Raw genomic sequence first — 20,172 nt, 5'->3', positions numbered from 1 at the left:
TTTGCTTCAGAGATCTATTAATAAAAAACCTGTGCTAGAATGTAATAAGTGCTACACATCTAAAAGTTTCAGGTGAGCACAGCTGGTCAAGAAAATTGTTACTTCCAAACTTTTTAAAGTACTTCAGCTCTGCAATGAAGCAGGTTTGTTCCTTTGAGACTGGTGCTGTTCTTGCAGAAATCTAGAGAAACAGAAGACCCTTTGGAAACGTCACTGGTAATGCCAGACTGTGGCTGTTTGTTTTGAACAGCTCTGTCTCTGCGAGCTGTTGCAAAGCTGCAGAGAAAGCGGACACTGAGGGGCGACAACAGACAACATTCGAAAAGGGTGAAGGCACCTGGCACAAGGCACACCAACACAGAATTAAGGGGCATTTCTGAAACTCTGGATTCATTAGCAGTACTGCACAGCAGCCCTTTCTGCAAGAGAGTAAGATAGGGACCTAACATTTGGGTGACTGATTTGGCAGATAGCTCACAGAATAGGGCACCTGCTGCCATCATCTCACTCCTAGACCCTTACCTCCCAAACCCAGCACCAGCCCCAGAGCCCATGAGTCTGAGCACAGCTGCTTCATACATGCTGCTGCTGCTTCCCAGCCTGTATTCAACTTTCTCCTGAGAATTTCTGCAGACTTGTACAACCTCTTTAAAAAAAACCAATTTCTCCCCAGAACTCCTAAAGCAGCAAACAGGAATCTTGCATCACTGCTGCCTAGATTATCAGGGGAATTTGATACTACTGAAGCTGCACTCCACAGCAGCCCAGCTATGCAGCCAAAGCACAGGTGCTGTGGGTTGCCATCAACATTAGTTTAGACTCCTTCAGGTGGAGGAAAGTTGTGTTTTTCAGAAGGGTGGCATGGGCTGTGAGGGAGAGAGGGAGGGGCTGAAGAAAAGCAGCCCTAAGGCCAGCCAGTACCTACATGTCATTTGACTAACAGGAAGCTAAAGGCACTAACACAGGAGAAAACATGCACTCAAACTAGAAAAAGTAGAGGAGAAAGTCAGTGAGACCCATCTAAGGAGAGGAAAGGCAGGAGAGGAAGACCAGGAATTTGCCTGGGAACATAGCAGGGGAAAACAGTGTTTAGCAGGAGGGAGGACTGCCATGCAAAGAGGTAGTTTCTGTCCTGGCCCCTTCACCACACACACAAGCAGCTAACATTTGTAGGTAAATACCAGTCTGTTTTAGAGGCAACCATTCCTGAAATTTGTTGGAATAAATTAAAAAGCAGTTTCTATCACCTGGAAACACCACTCACACTATGGCAGAAGCCAGTTAAGCCAAACGTCTGCTATACCAAGCAAAGTAGTATTCAGTTTTTTTGCTTTTGAGAACATAGTGGCTGTTCTCCCCTTTAAAAGGGGGATAAGCAGTATAAAGAGATTCACCTATTTTTTTGCAGGGGAAGTTTCCAGTGAGGCTTATGAAAGCAGCAAGTGTTTTTCCTCCTTGCTCAAGAATTACTATATCAATTAAGAAGAAAGTCTTAAGTGCCAGAGTCAAGCTCCTCAAGCCTGAAAAAGGGGGTGAGGGGGAAAAAAGTGGCACCTAGTTTCCCTTCCAGGGATGAGATTTGCTGGACAGTTTTGCCCAGGATATCAGGAAGTTCAGAATGATCCATACATGAAGTTACTGTCTATCTGCTCAGCTGCTGTAACTGAGCACACTGACAGACCTGCCCCACTAATGCTCAGAGTTATTTCTCACCTCCAAAGCACCCTCATGAACTGTTATGCCAGTAGTGGTATCAAACATGCTCCAGTTTGAGAGCTCTGGACTATTTCTAACTGTCTGCTCATGAACTCATTCTGCTGAACACAAAGGCTCACAGTTGGTCTGTTAACCCAGGTTGAGTCTGAGGTTTAGATCACCTAAGCTTTTTGATTCTCTTTATTTCTTTGTCAGATGGGCATGTTTCCCTTTTCTCTACCTCAAGAAGTTTCTCACTTGCCCTGAGGAATGCAAGGTAGGAGAAGCAGCAGTAGGAACATACAACAGCACTAGGTAGACTCGGCTGCAGAGTGCTTTGCTATCCCTACCACCAAGTCCTGCCACAAGAGCACAGCCTCAGCTTATCTGGGGAAACCCTGGGACATTTGTGATTCTCCACCTCAGCAAGTTCCCCACTGCACTATGCAGTCCGGAGACCAGCTCTGCATGTTCCAGATATGATTGATCAGACTGAAAATGCAGTTTAAAAACTAATCAAAGCAAATTCAGTCAGCATTTAAAATGAGTCAAGGTATATGCTTTTGAAGGCTGGCTTAGTCACTCAGGCACTACCCAGCATCACTCCTATCTCCTTTCCAGCAGCCCAGGCTGCAACAGAGGTTCCCCCATGAGAGCAGCAGACAACACTAACCCCAGAACAGAACAGCCAGAAAATAAGACCAAGAGACAGCATCTGGAAACCCCATCTCAACTATCAGGATTATTTTGCCTTGCAACCACAGACAAGGGCCTACAGCCAGAGCCCTGAAACACACTCCTGTTGCACTGAGGTGCTCCGGGTGAGGTAGAAGGACCACCACAGACAAGGTAGGTTTAGGAGTTACTTTATTGCAGTACATTGACTTCATGTGTTACAGGTGTTTTCCTTTGCCACAGCACAGTAGCTACAAGCACCACACATAGAACTGCCCCAGTTGCCACTGCAGCAAAACCCAGAGCCCAAGAGGCTGCAGCATGCACAGCAGCTCCTGTGGGAGGGAAAGGCCTTAGTTACAACCCCCTGGCCTGAGGTATAGGAACATCCTATGTTCCCTCTTTCCATAGAGAAGACTTTTACAGAACCCTTTCCCCAGTCTAGGCACAGTAGGCCTACACTTACCATGGCCATCCACAGCAGTTTCCTGTCTCAGCTGATCCTGGAGGAGAATCAGAGGGCCTTTGCTGGTGACGTAAGAGATGCCCTCCTGAAGGTGATACTCAGTACTCCTTTTACTCCCTACAGAACAGGGGGAATTTTAGGTAAGGCAACTTATGGTCCTGAGTACTATGTTAGGCAGAGACCCTTGTCAACACCTGCTCTGGCATAGGGAGCAAGTACTTTGTTCCCATTGCATTGCCTGCCACATTTTGTCCAACTCAGCTTTAGACAGCCAAAACTTCCAAGCAGGTAAAAACAGGATTAAAAGCTTATGAAGGCGTCTGCTTCCTTGACATGATGGCAAGGCCCCTTCCTCAGTAGAGAGGAGGGGAAAGTGTCCCTATAGAGCACTACCAGCTGAATTAGTCAGTAGGATCTTGTCCTCAACCCCGACCTCCCTAGTTGGGAGTTAGACTCTTCTTGTCCCATTAGGTAGAAGTTAGCAAGGATAGGGCACCTACTGGCTCCAGCAGGACAGATTGTGGTGCAGGATTCCTGCATCAACTGGTGACACATCAAGGCACTGCAGTGTAGATATACCTAAAAGAAGGGGCCATGGCCTTGAATCAGATGTCTGTGGACAGGTGATATGTTAATCTCAAAAATGAGAGGGTAGTAAAATTGCTGTGAATTGCTTCAACAACAGGCTTTAGCCTGGAAACCCTGTTACCTACAACCAGACAGCTTTGATACATCTACCACACAGACTTCAAATGCAGTCAGCTCTGGAATTACAGCTGGGACACCTGGGATTAGCATAGCTGTCCTAACACCACTATACTGTGACCACTGCCTAGGCAGAGCTGGAACCAGCTTTGAGTATTGGCTCCAGCAGCACTGAGCAACCAAGGCAGGCGTGGTGAACTTCATATGACTCTTGCTCAGAAGTTCCCACAAATTCAGAGCCCAGAGGCTTCCCAGGTTCCAAGAGCTACTTCAAAATAGCTTTAGCCAAGAAATTGTTTAGAGAATACACTTAGTGTGGCTAGACCATGTATCCTAAGCCAGTTCAACAGAACAGCTTAGGCAGGCAGTAAGCTAGCACTTGTTCAGTCAGAGCTACTGTTTCAGTAGTTTCATTTTCTGCTACACTCCTCACTCAGAGATGAACGCAGTAGTGGTAAGATGCCTCTTTAGAGAGGCTTTTACATTAACCTCCACCCTTTCCAATTCAAGGGAAGATCTTCCCAGCCTTTGGGAGGCCCAAAAAGGCTAAGAGTGAGCAATAAGAACTACTTTCTACTTATGAGATATGTTTGATTTCAGCAACACACTAGGCTGCCAGAACAGGATCTTACCAGCCCAGAGAGCATCTGTTGGGAAGCAGAGTCCACAAATGCAAATGTGTAGAGGATGAAACGCTGGTAATGAGAGGGGAACTGCAGTCCTGAGGCAGTATTAAGAGGCACCAGCTGTGTCTGGTAGTTGTCCCCTTTATAGGGGCACCTGAGAAGAAAAGGCCAGCAGTGAAGAGGTGTCAGGCACTCCACCAACCCAAAGCTATCTACAAATCACTCACCCATCCACCAAGACTGGCCACTGTGGCTGTTGATAGGGGTGAACACCTGGAGTGGCCCAGCAGTGGTGCAAGACAAGAACCAGGTCTGGGTCCATCCTATGGAGGATCTGCACCTCTGCATAGATGGGGTCTCTCAGAGCTTTCACCACAGGGTAATCACTGTCAGTATAGTAGGATCTATAGCTTTCATCTGAATTAGAAGAAATACGTAAGTCATTTTTAATCCAGAAATAGCAGTTAGAAACAGCCACGCCAGCAAGTCCCCGATGTGGCAGGTGAGAAGTGCCAGGATTTGCCCATCAGGACTCCATTATCACTAGATGAAGAGACCAGAGCTCTGCCCAAAGAGCTAGTAGAAAGTCCTGGAGCCCTCCTACCTGAGGCAATGCGCATCTCCAAGGATAGAGGACCAGACTGGGACACAGCGGGGAGTGGTGGCAGAGTGAAGACCTGAACACTCAAGGGGAGAAAGTTCCCACTAGTGGAGTAACTACAGCGTACATGCAACCTGGTAAGACAAGAGAAGCCCAAGTTGGGCAGATGAGCCAAGGTCACAGACATCCCTTACCCGCCCCCCCCCCACCTCCCTCAGCATCACAACTCATGATCCTCTTGATTAGTTGTATTGCCACAGCATTTCCAACATATGCTTTTAACTACTTGAACTTCTCCGGAGTGCAGACTTGACTCTGCAAAGCATAACTGATCAGCAGCAGCTTTATTCCCACTAGCTGGAGATATACCAGTCCCTAGCCTATTCCAGTACCTCTGCTGCAAATTCAGAAATAGTGACAAGCAGGAATTCTCTAGAGATGCTGGACAGAGTGGCACCTGGCAATACCAGCCCCAGAATGTTACCTGAAAGTGCTGTCCCTAGTGATGGAGCCAAGGTTCCCAGTCTTCACATCTCTTGATGCCACCAACTCATTTTCATATATGCCCTGATCTCCAGCTACCTGCAATGATAAACACGACATTGAGTAAAGTCAGGCTAGAGAACAGTGTTTGGCCTCTGGAGGTTAAGCTGCAGCACTAAATAGCCAAAGCAACTACAGGCTGTTCCAGGTCTGCAGGCTCCTGCTAGTCTAGCTTAGTGACCATTGCAGCTCTTACCTGAAAAGTAGTGCCACAGGCTGAGAGCGGGAATCGGTAGACAACAAACACATTGTTCCTCACTACAGGAATGCAGCCAGCACTGTACCCACTGGCCAGATGTACAGACTCCAGAATAATAGGTGGCAGAGTTACATCCCGAGAGACTGCAATGGAGAACTGGCCATCTGGTGTGCAATGAGCTGTGACTGGAGCAAAAATAGAGAATTCAGTCTTAAACTCAGGGAAAGCACTACAGGAAAGACAAAGGCAACAAGTTCTGCATGCCCAGGACCCCCAGAGCCTGTGCTATGCATGGCATGATATAGGTGCCACCAGCTCTGACTCACATCCAATAAAAACACTGTTGATTCCATCCATAAACATAGGTCTATAGCAATAGAAGTTAGGAGGCTGGACACTTCAACGGGGCAGAGTGTTCTCTACAGCCTAAACTATTTGCATGACTGGTACACATCAGCCCTGCTCCATCAGGCAAGTGAGAGCATCCCAGAGGGACTAATGGCTGGAATACATGAGGACAGTTACTGAAACACTTACCTGTATTACCATAGTAACAAGGCTTCACCCTGTCCCTAGGATCATAGCAACAGCCTCTCTCTTCACACTCTCCCCAGCTTATAGACATGGAGGCACAGGGCAGCCGGTATTGACTGTTAACAGCAGAACAGACACTACTGCTTGGAGCATCTAGGGCTGGAAGAGATCACAGGAGTTTAGAGGAAGAGCACAGGAGTAGGAGAAGAAAAATACAGGGGACACCAGGTTATAAAGCAACCTGATGACTCTGCGTACAAAGTAAGGGAAGATTCATACACTCAGGTGAGGGGGTCAGACTCATGGCACAGAGCTAACCTGGAAGCCTACTGAAGGGCTACAGACTGGAGTATCATCTCATCAGAAGTGACCTGCATTTTCTTGGAAGAGAGACTTGCCCTATAGTCATGTGCAGGAGACATAGCTGCAAGGGTTCAGCCAAGAGAAGGTTCTTGATTAATTGTGGTAGCAGGAAATGGACATTCTACTACCTACAGCCTATGGCTCAATCTATGACTTAGAGACTTTCGTGGTCAGAATATGGCCAGGAGATATCCACTTGCTCAGCCTGCAAGATAAGCACAAGTCCCCAGCAAGCTAGTGGTTCCTATGTCTGAATACTTCTGAGGATTTTTCTGGGCAGTACTAGGTCCCCTTTTCTTCCAACTTCCTCACTGTCTGTCTAGGAACAGTTACCCAAAGGGAAGGGCATTCACAGCCACCAGACACAGCGAGGTATCTAAAGAGATATCAGAGCCTTACCAGGAAGGTCCACAGGGCACCTGAGCAGCTTCTCTTCATGGAGAACCTTTTGTCCAGCAGCATCTGTCCCTTCAACCCCAATCAGCGTGAAGTAATTACCTTCCTGGGGGAGAACCACACAGGTCAGGGCAGTCAGAACAGCAGTAGTTTTGCAGCCCCAGCAGGGCCCCTAAGCTTACTTACCCATTCAAAGACATAGCAACCAGTGTAGGAGATAGACACTTTCCTGGAGCCATCTGGAGTCCCAGATACCCAGAGACCACAACTGGAGTCATTCTGCACAGCATGTGCCTTTCCCTCTGTATCTAAGGGTAGAAGAGACAGCAGGAAGGGCCTAAACATCCCACAGAGGACAGGGACAGCTACAGCCCCACCTTTCTGTAGAACATAGGGTCCCAGCTAGTACTAGGGTCTGTGCCAGCAGAGAGCTATAAAGGAACAAAGCTTTCAAGACCATCTAGATGCAGATGCAGCACTCCACCAAAATGCTTGACTTCTGGGTCATATAGCCAGCCCCCAGCTACACAAGCACAGAAGCTGGTAGACAGCACTTCCCTGCAAGGCCAGCCCCTTTCTTCTCATTTCAGCTATACCTGGCACTGTGCAACTATACAGCAATAAAAGTGTCTTGACATTATCCTCACTTACCCCAAGCAGTCAGTACAACAGAAGCATTTTTCTTCCATCCTGGGGGCAGGGTGAGCTGCAGATTTCCTTGACCACAGGCCAGCATCATAGGATCAGCAAAAAAGCCACCCTGAATCTCCATATCCAATGCAAGGATGCCAAGCAACCCCCAGAAGAATACAGCACTAAACAAGATCCCAGCCTGCCCTACTGTACCCATCCTGCTCTTCTGCCAAGAACCACAAAGCAGCTGTTCTTAGCCTAGCCCTTTTAAACTGTGGGGCCACCTGGCATCGGAGAGAGCCAAGGCAGAAAATTCTAACGTGGCCAGGTGGATTCAGTCCAGCATTTTAACACCTCCATTGCTTTCACCTGGGCCTACACTCACCACAGTCCTCTTGTGTCAGGAGGATGAAAGAAAACCACGGGCAGGAGCTGAGCTTATGTCAAGAGATGGGTCCATATTCATACCACAGAGATGAGAGGAGCTCATTTGTGCAATTTATTCTGGAGCTGTAGAAGGGACTTCAAGCCCTTTCTCTGACTCAGAGTTCTCCTCATCTATGGCCCATCCAGCAGATCCAGCTGCTTTTTTCCTGTGCATCCTGCTGACTGCTGTGACTGCTCATGGGGTGGCATGAGTACAAAAAGTTGTGTGTCTGTGTAAGATGTGGTGAGAGGAGAAGGGAAGGACAAAAGCACAAAAGGGGATGCACTCCCCTCTGAAAGATACACTACATGTTCTTTTTCTCTTTTTAAAAGTGCCACTGCTTCAAATGCTGGACAGGGTGCTGTCACATAGCCACAGCCACCTCCACACCCACATGTAAAGTAGGTGGCTCAGGGTACTTTGCACATGTAAAGGGAAGTGATTCCTCTTAAACACTTCTGCTGTGGACTACAAGCCTATTTGCAGTAAAGGTGGTGTGGGGATAGCCTCAGGGGCCCTGGTTCTCAACTTTTTCAGGCCTGGCTGCTAGGGATATGATCATATGCTCTGTGGGACTCCATTCTCCAAAAGTTTTTTGGGGTGTTTGGTGTTTGAGCAGAGCTCATGAAGCAATATGCTTTCCCCACTCCCTGCCTGGGCACCAGGTAGCTGTGGTGGAGCAGCTGTGGGGGAAAACATTTGGACTTTGGCAGGGACAGTTCACTTCTGCAGAAACTGAGAGCTGTGCCAAGAAAGACTGCGCAAATCTCACAGCCACTATGAGACACTAAACGCTTCCTTTGACTCACTGCTACCTGTTGTTTATTGGGTAAAGAAAAACAAACAAGTTCTTTGGAGTCTTTTTCAGAGAGAGAATTTTCATTATACTTTAACCTAGTGACATTTTGCTTACACTGATAGGAAAAACGTCTATATTTGAAGCAACACTGGGAGCAGTGTAGATTCATCACAGTAATACCTGTACTGACAAGTGTTTGATGTAAGTGCTCTTTCTTCTCTACACACACACAGTTGACAGCTACATTGGATGACGTGGAGATGGGAGGCAAGTGAAATGAGCCTGAAATTCATGAAGCTGAAATACTTTGTTTGGAAGAAGCTGTTGTCAGAGGCAGTGGAAAGCAGCTTGGTTAAGAAGAAACATGCAGATCTCTCTTTCTCACAAATCTTTTCCTTGTCCATTTGTTAGTTATCGCACTTTATAATAATGACTGAATTGTAAGCACTAATTTAATTAGCATGCAAATAGTCCACATACGAGGTGAAGACAGGTAAGCAAATATCTGTGTAGGCCACTAATCTGAAGCTGACCAAGGCTACAACAAGCTAAAATAATCCTGAGATGTCTTATCAGGAAAATCATCTCCTCCTAACAATTTTCTTTCAAAGCAATGAAAAGGTGCAACAGAATATTCCATAGTATTCATCACCATGGAGCCTGTGCCCAAGAGAGCCTTTGGGAACTCTCCCATTGCAGCTGAAAGTGAGGTGCACAATGCTGTCATATTTCCACGGTTTGAGATACCAAGCCCTGGAGATGATAATCACGTTCTTCACTCTGAATGAAAGAGTCTTCCAGCAATCTCTTTGAAGGCTAGAGACAAGGTCGCCCTCACAGTAAAGAAGGTAAAGAAGTGGGGTTTTTTGTTTGGTTGGTTGGTTGTTTTTTTTTTTTACCTGAAATATTAGAAAGCACCCTGCGCGGTTCAATCTACAGAGAGCATATAGCTGGGGCACTATCAGATTGTTGGTTTATATCTTAGTACCTTGCAGAGTTGTCTTGTGCTTGTGTCTCTGACCCAGCCTGGCAAATGACACCTGTGAGCCTGGGCGACTGGAGTCATAGACATATTAGCAGTGTAGGCATTATTCTGAGCTGTAGAAAACTCTCTGGAGACCTGCGGAAAGAAAGGAGGGATTAAAAAATATCTAGTACCAAGTGCCAGGAAGAAGAGCAGAAAAGGCCCTGTGCATTGTGGTACTGCCTCTAGGGAGATTCCTGAACACCTGGCTTATGTGGTAAAGTGTGCAAAACGCCTGCACACAGAGGTGTACTTCAGCCAACACATTTACCCCGAGAGGCTGAACAGCATTTGTGGACAGAAGGCATACCCACACCAATTGTCCATCAGAAGAGGGCTGCTGGCTGCACAGTCAGGTGGGAGCAGCATTTGGCAGTCACTTTCTGAGTCAAAATCCCAAAAGAAAAGAAGGGAATAGCAAGCCTGCAGGTATTGCTACATGATGATGACAAATGTTTTGAAGTTTGACATCTATTTTGGAAAAAAGAGGCAAAGCAGATACTATATTATTTTTCTCAGACTAAACAACTTGCTAGTCTTTTTTTTTCAAATATCCCTAATACCTGCCTCTGATGAACTTAAAACAAAGTTCCTTGGGAAGATGGATAAAGGGGCTTTGAATCCAGCTTTCCTAGGCCTTCACATGGACAGATAGGACAGAGCAGTCCTTCCTACTTTGGGCTTCTGCAAACAGAAATGAGTACTCAGAAAGCCATTGCACACTATCGTGAGGTGAAAACAGCCACAGGTTCCCACAGGTGGAAGTCTGACTCACTAGTCACATGATATTTCCTGCCTGTTAAATAGCCTGTGAATCTGCTAGAGTGGTGGGAATATTTGTCCAGGTAAAAATGAGAAATCTTGAAAGGGTTCCTTGTCCCAGGACTTTTGCCAAAAGTAAGGTACAAACTGTGAGGCAGAGCTGCGAAGTGATCCCTTATCTCTATACACAAGGGTACTTTACAGGGAGAGAGGTCAAGTCATGAACTGGAGGTAGAGATTTAATTTAACAATGCAAATTCCCATGAACTCCACCTTCCCTGTTCAGAAATGTCCAGCAGATCAGCAACTAGAATGAACTTGCTGATTCACCAAAGTACCAGCCAACAGATCTTTAATAAGTAATGAAACGATGTTAAACCAACCAAAAGCAAAGATAACAAACACAGAATATGAACAGTAGGCATCAACAGCATAAGATGCATAAGAACTTATGCACATCAGCTTCCAGCAGTACCTTTGGCTTCTTCAGTCCTTGCAATTACAAGGACTAGGCCTCAGGCTGCACTAACGTCTACTCAGCCCCTCACAAATTCAGTTTTGTCTGGGTGGGAAGTCATTCCCCAGAGACCCTTTCAAGCTCTTGATTTTTCTCTTCTCTGCTTCTCTCACTCTTTCACTCCTACAGAGGAGCTTGGAGAGCTCAGTCCCACCATCTAGTTGTCATTTTATATTCTTCTCTCTCCCGTCATACTAATTCTTCACAAAATCACAGAATCACAGAATGGTTGAGGTTGGAAGGGACCTTAAGAGATCATCTAGCCCAATCCCAGTCCCAATCCCATCTTCTAGTCCAATACAGGGTCACCTGCAGCAGGTTGCCCAGGATCCTGTCCAGATGGTTTTTGAATATCTCCAAGGAGACTCCACTACCTCTCTGGGCAACTTGTTTCGGTCACCCTTACAGTAAAGATGTTTTTCCATATGTTCCTTTTCACAGTAAAGAAGGGAACTTCTTGTATTTCAATTTGTGCCGTTGCATCTTGTTCTGTCACTGGGAATGACTGAGAAGAGCCTGGCCCCATCCTCTTGACACTCTCCCTTAAGATATTTATACACATTGATAAGATCTCCCCTCAGTCTTTTCTTCTCCAGGCTGAACAGGCTCAGCTCTCTCAGTCTTTCCTCATATGAGAGATGCTCCAGCCCCTTAATCGTCTTAGTAGCCTTACGCTGGACTCGCTCCAGTAGCTCCATATCTCTCTTGTACTAGGGAGCCCAGAACCGGATGCAGTACTCCAATTGTGGCCTCACCAGGGCTGAGTAGAGCAGCAGAATCACCTTCCTCGACTTGCTGGCAATGCTCTGCCTAACACAGCCCGGGATACCCTTGGCTTTCTTTGCCACGATGGTACATTGTTGGCCCATGCTCAATTTGTTGTCCACCGGCATTCCCAAGTGCTTCTCTGCAGAGCTGCTCTCTAGCAGGTCAGCCTCCAGGCTGTACTGGTGCATGGGGTCATTCCTCCCTAGCTGCAGGATTCTGCACTTCCTTTTATTGAAGGACCTCCAGCCTATTGAGGTCCCTGTGAACGGCAGCACAGCCCTCTGGTGCATCACCCACTCCTCCCAATTTTGTATCATCAGCAAGTTTGCTGAGGGTGCACTCTTCTCCCTTCATCCAGGTTACTGATGAATAAATTGAACAGGATTGGACAGATCGCTGGGGTACACTGCTGGCTACAGGCCTCTAACCAGACTGTTCTGCTGATCACAACCTTCTGAGCCCTGCCCTTCAGCCAGTTTTCAATCCACCTCAATGTCTGCTCATCTAGCCTGTACTTCCCCAGCTTGCATATGAGGATTTTATGGGAGACAGTGACAAAAGTCTTATTGAAATCAAGGTAGACAACATCCACTGCTCTCCCCTTATCTACCTGCCAGTCATTTCATCATGGAAGGCTATCAGGTTGCTGAAGCATGACTTCCCATTTGAGAATCCACACTGACTACTCTTGATTACCTTCTTATCCTTCATATGCTTAGAAATTATATCTAATCTTACCTGCTACATTACTTTTCCAGGGATTGAAGTGAGGCTGATTGGTGTGTAGTTCCCTGGGGTTTCCTTCTTGCCATTTTTGAAGACTGGAGTGACATTTTCTTTCTTCTAATCCTCAGGTACCTCTCCTGATTTCCATAAGCTTTCAAAGATGATTAAAAGTGGACTTGCAATGATATCTGCCAGCTCCTTCAGCACTCGTGAGTGTATCCTATCAGGACCTATGGACCTGTGTATGTCCAGTTTGCTTAAGTGATCCCTAACCCAATACTCCACCACCAAGAGAAAGTCTTCTTTACTCCAAACTCTGTTCCTTGTACCTATCTATTACATGTGAGTAATGACATGTATGGAGACCCTTCTGTCCTCATTAGGTGGATATTTAATACTTTCCTCTCTTGTGAGGTCACACATCCCTAGGGACAGAGACTGAGGCAATTGCTGTGCACGCAGGACAAGATACTAATGTGTTCAGGCCATTGCAAATGGTGTGAACATCAGTAATAGTGTCAGAAGGACTTCAGGAACAAGCAAGGATGGCTCACTCTACTGAGAATATTATTTACTATTGATCATATCAGTTATCAGTGGGGTAAGTGGTCTTTGATTATTCCTGAAGTCCTTCTAAACAATCAAGAATGGCTCACCCCTCTGAAAACTGGTATGATCAATATTGAAGAACAGAAAATTCAAATGGCACTGAAGTACGTGGAAGATATTTCAACATTACTGAATTTATTGAGAGCCCTTGGTAACGGCAATGCTGACCTCAAACTATGAACACTTTAAATATGGCCCTTCTATTTTTTTATATTTTATGAAGCCACTATGAAGTTCTCAAACTCTGTTGACCTCTGCAATTGCTTGATAGGTTTAATGATCAATAAACACTGAGAGAAGTTCAGTCCTAGTTTCATAACACAGAGCAAAGCTAGCAAATGATTGACTCAGAAAGGTGACTAACTCAGCCTGGTGTTGTGTTAACACAGAATTCTTCAGTATATAAGCTCTGCAGCCAAACTCACTCGTTCCTGAGCCTCAGAAACCCTCCTCCACCAGGCAAATGGAGCTCCTGGGAGCAACAAGTGCTGTCCTCCTGGTTTGCATTGTTTGCCTGCTTTCCTTCACAGCATGGAGAAAGAGGTTTGGAAAGGGGAAGATGCCTCCTGGACCAATTCCCCTTCCCATTCTAGGGAACATGCTACAGGTGAAACCAAAGGACCTGGCCAAAACCCTCCAAAAGGTAAGGCTTCTTTCTTTTGCTCTCTCACTTTTTTTTTGCAGGCAGGAAACATGTGAGCCTAGTGCACTGGGAGAACCGATGGCCATAGCCTGATGATTGCCAACTCCAGAGGGGGAGAAAAGCTCTGGGTATCTCAGCTGCCACCTCATATTGCTGTGACCCTTGTTTTTGAGTGTCTGATGACTGCAAAACCGTTCCATACCCATATTTGTCATGGGAGGGCCAGATCTTGATATTCCTGATCTCTGAGAACACATTGCCTGCAGAGGGATACAACAGGAAAGCCACTTTCACTCCTTTTGCCCACCTGCTCCACGGCCATGTTCTCTTTTGTATTTTGACAGCTCACTGAAAAGTACGGGCCAATGTTCACGGTGTACCTGGGCTCAGAACCCGTGGTGGTGCTGCAGGGACATGATGTGGTGAAAGAAGCCTTGATTGATCATGCGGACGAATTTGCTGCCAGAGGACACATGCCTATAGGAGAGAGGGCTAACAATGGATTAGGTATATTTACTGGCCAAGTTCCTTTTGAGGAGAAAAGAAGGGCTGAGGACAAGACAGGCAGAGAGAGGCTGGAGTGAACTGTGCACAAGGGGAGGCTGAGGAAACTGGCTGGGTCTTGGCTGGAGAAGGAAAGGCAGAGTGAGGTGTTATTGCTAGCTTCCACTACTTAGGGAGGTAACAGAGAAACAGAGCCAGACTCCTTTCAGCGAAGCACAGTGAAGGGGCAAGGCAACAACCACAGGCTGCAGCAAGGGAAAATCTGTATGGTTACAAGGCGATGTGATGGAAAAGGTCAAAAACAAGAGACTGAGCTATATGACCTCCAGAGGTCTCCTCCACACTGAAGTACTCTATAATGCTACTCTATAGGCACTCTTCTGAAAGATAGGATTCACTGTCACTGTGAACCTCAGTTCATCTCATGTCCAGCACACTCAGCCAGGCTTTTCCTCTTCTTTCTTCTTCTGCAGGCATTATTTTCAGCAACAACGAGGGGTGGTTACAAGTTCGTCGATTTGCTCTCAGCACTCTACGCAACTTTGGGATGGGTAAGAGGAGCATTGAGGACAGGATCCAAGAGGAAGCTGAGTGCTTGCTGGAAGAGATCACCAAAACAAAGAGTATGGTTTATTCTTAATATAGCTTATGTTTGCTAAGATGGACTGCATTAAGTGAGCATTGCTGGTGCACAGTCAAATCCAGGAATAAGGTTTCTTGTGTTCTTAGCTTGGAAATCAGGTTTCCATGCATTTGGTCCATGTAAGAAGGCCCCTCATTGTAAAGCAACAAATAATTCCATGATTATTATTACTATTTTCGGAGGACCTTCTGTGTCACTTAGACTGTGATCTGATATTTCTGCTAACCCCCAGAGCTCAGGTTATCCACAGAAGCCATATGTTTTGCTTTTTTACTTTTTGTAACTTTTGTGAACTCGCAGGAATGCCATTTGACCCGACCTACATGCTGAGCTGTTCTGTCTCCAATGTTATATGTTCTGTCATCTTTGGGAACCGATACGACTATAAAGACAAGAAGTTCCTGGCCCTGATGAACAACATGAACAACACCTTTAAGTTGATGAACTCCTACTGGGGACAGGTATGTTCAGCAGCCATTTCACAGTGATGATACACTTCCAGGGGAACAGGAGGCTTTCTTTCCCAATGAAGTCCTAGTTCAGTCTTGAAACAAGGACCCAACAGTGCACACACCTTCTTCGCTGCACTGCACAGGAAGGAATTCACTCTAGAGCAAGAAGAGTACTCACCAACCAAGCTGGCTTTGCCAGCTAGGTGCAGCCTACCTCTACTCCTGACCACCCTTCTTCTCCTTTTCTGAGATTCCTACTACTACTAAACAAGCCCCAATCTTTCTGTCAGTCTGCCCAGGCCTCACTACCCCTCTGACTGGCTCAGCTGAGAGGGTTATGGCCTTTTGCTAATTCCAAATGACAGAGAAACACACTGTGGGCCTTCCTGGTCTTTTCAGCTCTACCAGATGTACCCAAAGATCATGGATCACTTGCCTGGGCCTCACAACAAAATATTCACAGAAATTGATTCTCTAAAAGCCTTTGTGTCAGAGGAGGTGAAGACGCACCAAGCTTCCCTAGATCCCAGCTCCCCTCGGGATTTCATTGACTGCTTCCTCAACAAAATGCAAGAGGTAAGGAGACAGCATGCAGCCCCATCTGATCCCCAAGCACACCTACACTGACCCTCTTTCCTCTCCCAAGTCACATAGACATTAGACTGACCTCTTCCCTGTACTAGGCCCTGAAAGCTGGTCCGTGGAATGGGAAAACACCAACATCATCCCAGATGTCACCGCTGTTAGAGCACAGAGCTCTGAGTATGCCCACTCACTGGCCACTACCTGCAGCTCCTTAGACATCAAACTCCACATCTGCTTTCACTAAAGCACAGAGACATTTGCAGTTTGGTCTTGCAGTTCTTTGGCTGGAAAGCAGTTGGCACATATGGGCGAGTGGGTAGCTAGCTGTCATATGGTGCACAGCTTGAAAAAAGGCTGCTCTGGGGGTCTAGGCTACTACAGAGATAGCGTAGTGATGTTCCAGCTGACTGCTGCACTTCAATAGAGAAGCACAACAGTTCCAGATCAAAAAGTAAGCCAGAACTGATACAAGAAAGAGCCATGTTTCTCAGCTCAGTCAGAGAAACAGCCCAATCTTTTTCCTAGGAGAAGGATCGTGCCAATTCCCATTTCCACTTGAAGAACTTGATAACCAGCACCTTTGATTTGTTCGTTGCTGGAACTGAGACAACTAGCACCACCATAAGATACGGACTTCTGCTTCTTCTCAAACATCCAAAAATACAAGGTATCAGTCTCTGACTTGCTCCCCTTGAGCCATTCTTCTGACCTGGGCTCAGGTCTAATACTACTTTCTTCTCCAAACTTTTCTCCTCCCTCTCTCATTCTCTGCCCAAACAGGGAAAGTCCTTGCACTCTCATTCCCCAGGGTGGGTCTTTGTGGACCTCTCAGCTTCCCTGGCATCAAAAGCAGCAGCAACCCTGGATAGCCTGAAACTTGGCTCTGTTCACATCTTTATCTTCCAGTACTACTATTTACCTGAGTCACTAGGAGGGCACACTTTGCAATGGGCCATAGTGCAGTTGCCTTGTGGGCATCACCAAAACCAGTATTAGCGCTCTTGGGGCTGTGATGTCCTAGTAAAGTGGTTGGGATCTGGACAGCTTGGGGCAATCTCTTTGGGTAAGCTTGGTTTTATTCACCCACCTTATAGTCTGTGCCTTTCATGACAGAGAAAGTTCAGGAAGAGATTGACCGGGTGGTGGGACGATCACGAAGACCCTGTGTGGCCGACCGGATGCAGATGCCCTACACAGATGCTGTGGTCCACGAAATCCAGCGCTTCATCTCCCTCACCCCCTTGAGTCTTCCTCATGCTGTGACCAAAGATATCCACCTCAAGGAGTATGTAATTCCTAAGGTTAGTTGATATGCTCCCTTGGGTTCCACAAGGTGGCAGCACACGCTCACTCTCAGGCTGTTAGTTCTGAGTCAGGAGAGAGAAATAACATGGCCTGATCTTGCCCTCACTCGGACCTTCACGAAGGTCTTACCCTAGGGCTCATGCAGCTGGCATGAAATTCCTTGTTGCCTGGATGATCTTGTAGAAACGCCTTTCATTAGCTATAGAACAGAACTAGGACCTTTTGGACTGCTCTTCTGTTAAGCTTGATGAGGAGCTAAAGGTTGCAGCACCATCTCCGCCCAACACCTTTGCTCATTTACTCTACAGATTGGCCTACCAGTGGAAAGATGGCAGCTTCATAATAAACCCAGAGCTGTGTTTCTTCACACAACATGCAGCCAAGTCACAGAACTGTTTGCCACCATCCACTACAGCCTGAGCAAATCCTTGGAAGCAAAATCTATCAGTAGTTATTAAGCACAGACAGAAACATTCAGAGAGTCCCTGAGCCACAAAGTGCTAGAAAATAGGTTTGCATTCAAGAGAAAGAGTAAAACCTGTTTGCACTACTCTTACCCACATCTTGAAGTAGTCACTGCTGGCTTCTGCCAGAGGCAGGCTAATGGACTACCGAAACACATGGCCTCACCTGGCCCACTACAGTAGAGCTCACGTTACTTTACATCTTTTGGGTGACTGTGTACAGCAGGTGAAGAGCATCACACACACTGAAAGGTGCTTTGATTTTCAGCTATCTGTGTAAAACGAAAAAGTAGGACTCAGGAAACTACTCAGCTTTTAGCAGAGGGCTCTGTGTGACAGTTCTGAAAGACTTACCCAACCCTGCCTTCTGTTCCTGTTCAGGAAGGAGGAAGGAAGGGGATCATGGCAGGAGAAATTTATTAGGAAAGAGGAAGACCTTCACTTCCACAACTGTATGGGCTTTTGCTTTTGGGGGCTGACAGAAAAGAAGGAACATAATCATCTACAAGCTCATTATAGTGAAACACTAAGAGAGAGGAAGAATTAGGTGAGGTGGCCCAAAAGGTCAAGACCTAGGAGAGGATACAAGGGATGAAACAGAAAGGGAATTTTCAGGAAAAGTAGTCAAAACAGCTGTCTTTGCTGAGAGATCTATTAGGCCATCCCTAAATCTGCCCCAGGAGGTGCTTGAATAGAAATTGAATGTATCGATAGCAATGTGCTGGAAATTTCATCCTTAACTTGGCAGGCAGTCAGATTACAAGACATAACTCACCTCCTCTTTATGTTCTGCTCTTCTTGTGCTACTGCAGGGCACCACAGTCTTTCCCATTCTCAGTTCTGTTCTCCATGACAATAAAGAGTTTGCAAACCCAGAAGAGTTTAACCCTGGACATTTCTTGAATGAGAATGGCACCTTTAGGAAGAGCGAGTTCTTCATGCCATTCTCAGCAGGTAAAATGTGCTTCCTCTTCTGATTCCTCTCTCTCAAGCTGCCAACCTCCTCCTCTGGGAACCAGCCTGCCTTTCCTCACACGCATACACTTCTTGCTTTCTCTCAGCATGGTCCCTCCAGAGTTTCCTCAAGACTCAAAGCTCTCTGGATAACTTCCAGCTGCTCCCTTCCCCAGGTGCATCTCCCATCTTGTAGAGGGCCTAGTAGCTTCTTAAACCTTGCCCTGGAAGCTTCTGATATAATGACATGAATGGTACCCATTCCCACTTTTTAAAAAAATTGTGTGCTACAAAACCACTAACCTCTTTCTTGATTAATCTTTCTTTTTATGGTAACTCGACTTTTCCCCAGTTCATCTTAAAATACTTCTCAGGCTATATGCGACCACTCACTCACCCTCTCCAACCCTCTGTTTTCTCATCTGTTCTTTATGTCACCTTTCTCCCTCTCATCCTGCCTCCTATAACGTCTCCTCTGTGCTCAAGGCTTCTCCTGCTCAGGTTCTTTCACACATCCCCCAAACCTACCAACTGGGGTCTACTCTTTCTCCAACAAACTGTTCCCTTGCAAAACTTTCTCTGTAATCCTGACACAGTCACATCACTGCCATGGCTGTATCTGATAAACAATGCTGTGTAACACATCTAAATAGTACAAGCTTCAATCCACTCTGCAACATTTGTTCAGCAATATTTGTTGTTTTACTTCCAGGGAAGCGAATATGTGTTGGAGAGGGCCTAGCACGCATGGAGATATTCTTACTCATCACCATCATCTTGCAGAACTTTACCTTGAAGCCTGTTGTTGATCCCCAGGAACTCAGCATAACCCCGATACTGAGTGGAACAGGAAACGTACCTCCTATTTACCAGCTCTGTGCTATCCCTCGCTGAAGGACTCAAAATCTCTCTCCACTGTGTCTTGAGCTTGGCTATTCCCTTGCATATCCTTTACTAAAACCAATGGCAGGAACTTTAGCACACCTTTCTAAAGCCTCTAGAATGGCCAAAAGGTCTCTAGAAAATATCAGATAGTTCAAATACAAGTGCATGTACAGAATATAAAGATGCTTTCAAAGACTCCTAGAATTACTTTGTTGCATCACAGGGAGGCTCCGGGCAACTTTAGAGCCTATTGCAACGATGCACTGTCCACTTGCTCACTGAACATAGCAGTGGTCACACCGAATAGCTAGTTTGTTCAAGAATGCAGCTTCCATTGCTGGCCATGACCTGCTTCTCCTGCAATGTGTCCAACGAAGAGCAGTGGCAGAGAGCCCTGTGGACAGACAGCTCCAGATGTTTTGGGTACATTAATAACCAAATAAAATAAAATTCTCCGTGACAGGATTCAGGCTGGTACTTTATTTGGGTTGGGGGGGGGGTGGCTGCACCTACTGCTCCACTGTAGAGTGAGCCCATAGCTCCTGAGGCCAGAGCAACCCCGCAATATGCTGCAGGAAGGACTGTCACTCCCTTGGCAAGGACCCTGCCTGGTTCAGCCACTGTGTCTACTGCTGCTGCCAGTAAGCAGCCCCCAGCCTAGTGCAGGGC

At 46.4% G+C, this 20,172-nt stretch overlaps 2 protein-coding genes across 4 annotated transcripts; one reads left to right on the top strand and one right to left on the bottom strand.

Moving 5' to 3' along the window:
* Positions 1-1,514: 1,514 nt before the first annotated feature.
* Positions 1,515-7,653, bottom strand: LOC134142892 (zona pellucida sperm-binding protein 4-like). The gene is made up of 13 exons (XM_062580456.1): positions 7,455-7,653; positions 6,990-7,111; positions 6,807-6,909; positions 6,048-6,203; positions 5,508-5,695; positions 5,253-5,350; positions 4,772-4,902; positions 4,395-4,584; positions 4,174-4,321; positions 3,337-3,415; positions 2,837-2,953; positions 2,575-2,705; positions 1,515-1,520 (listed from the first exon to the last, which is right to left on the bottom strand). The coding sequence occupies exons 1-13, from the start codon at positions 7,651-7,653 to the stop codon at positions 1,515-1,517; spliced, it is 1,668 nt and encodes a 555-aa protein (XP_062436440.1).
* Positions 7,654-13,531: 5,878 nt separating this feature from the next.
* Positions 13,532-19,512, top strand: LOC134143092 (cytochrome P450 2C19). Of its 3 annotated transcripts, none has more exons than XM_062580794.1 (9): positions 13,532-13,711; positions 14,056-14,218; positions 14,689-14,838; positions 15,159-15,319; positions 15,710-15,886; positions 16,421-16,562; positions 17,009-17,196; positions 18,477-18,618; positions 19,331-19,512. In XM_062580794.1, the coding sequence occupies exons 1-9, from the start codon at positions 13,532-13,534 to the stop codon at positions 19,510-19,512; spliced, it is 1,485 nt and encodes a 494-aa protein (XP_062436778.1). The 3 variants fall into 3 exon arrangements, with proteins under 3 accessions (XP_062436778.1, XP_062436777.1, XP_062436779.1); XM_062580793.1 differs by having other exon boundaries at positions 15,159-15,328; positions 15,719-15,886; XM_062580795.1 differs by lacking the exon at positions 15,710-15,886.
* Positions 19,513-20,172: the final 660 nt, after the last annotated feature.

Source organism: Rhea pennata, chromosome 7 (assembly GCF_028389875.1).
Source record: "Rhea pennata isolate bPtePen1 chromosome 7, bPtePen1.pri, whole genome shotgun sequence".
Lineage (NCBI taxonomy): Eukaryota > Metazoa > Chordata > Aves > Rheiformes > Rheidae > Rhea > Rhea pennata.
The sequence above is the reverse complement of the archived record's forward strand: the minus strand, read 5'-3'. Positions and strand labels throughout refer to the sequence as shown.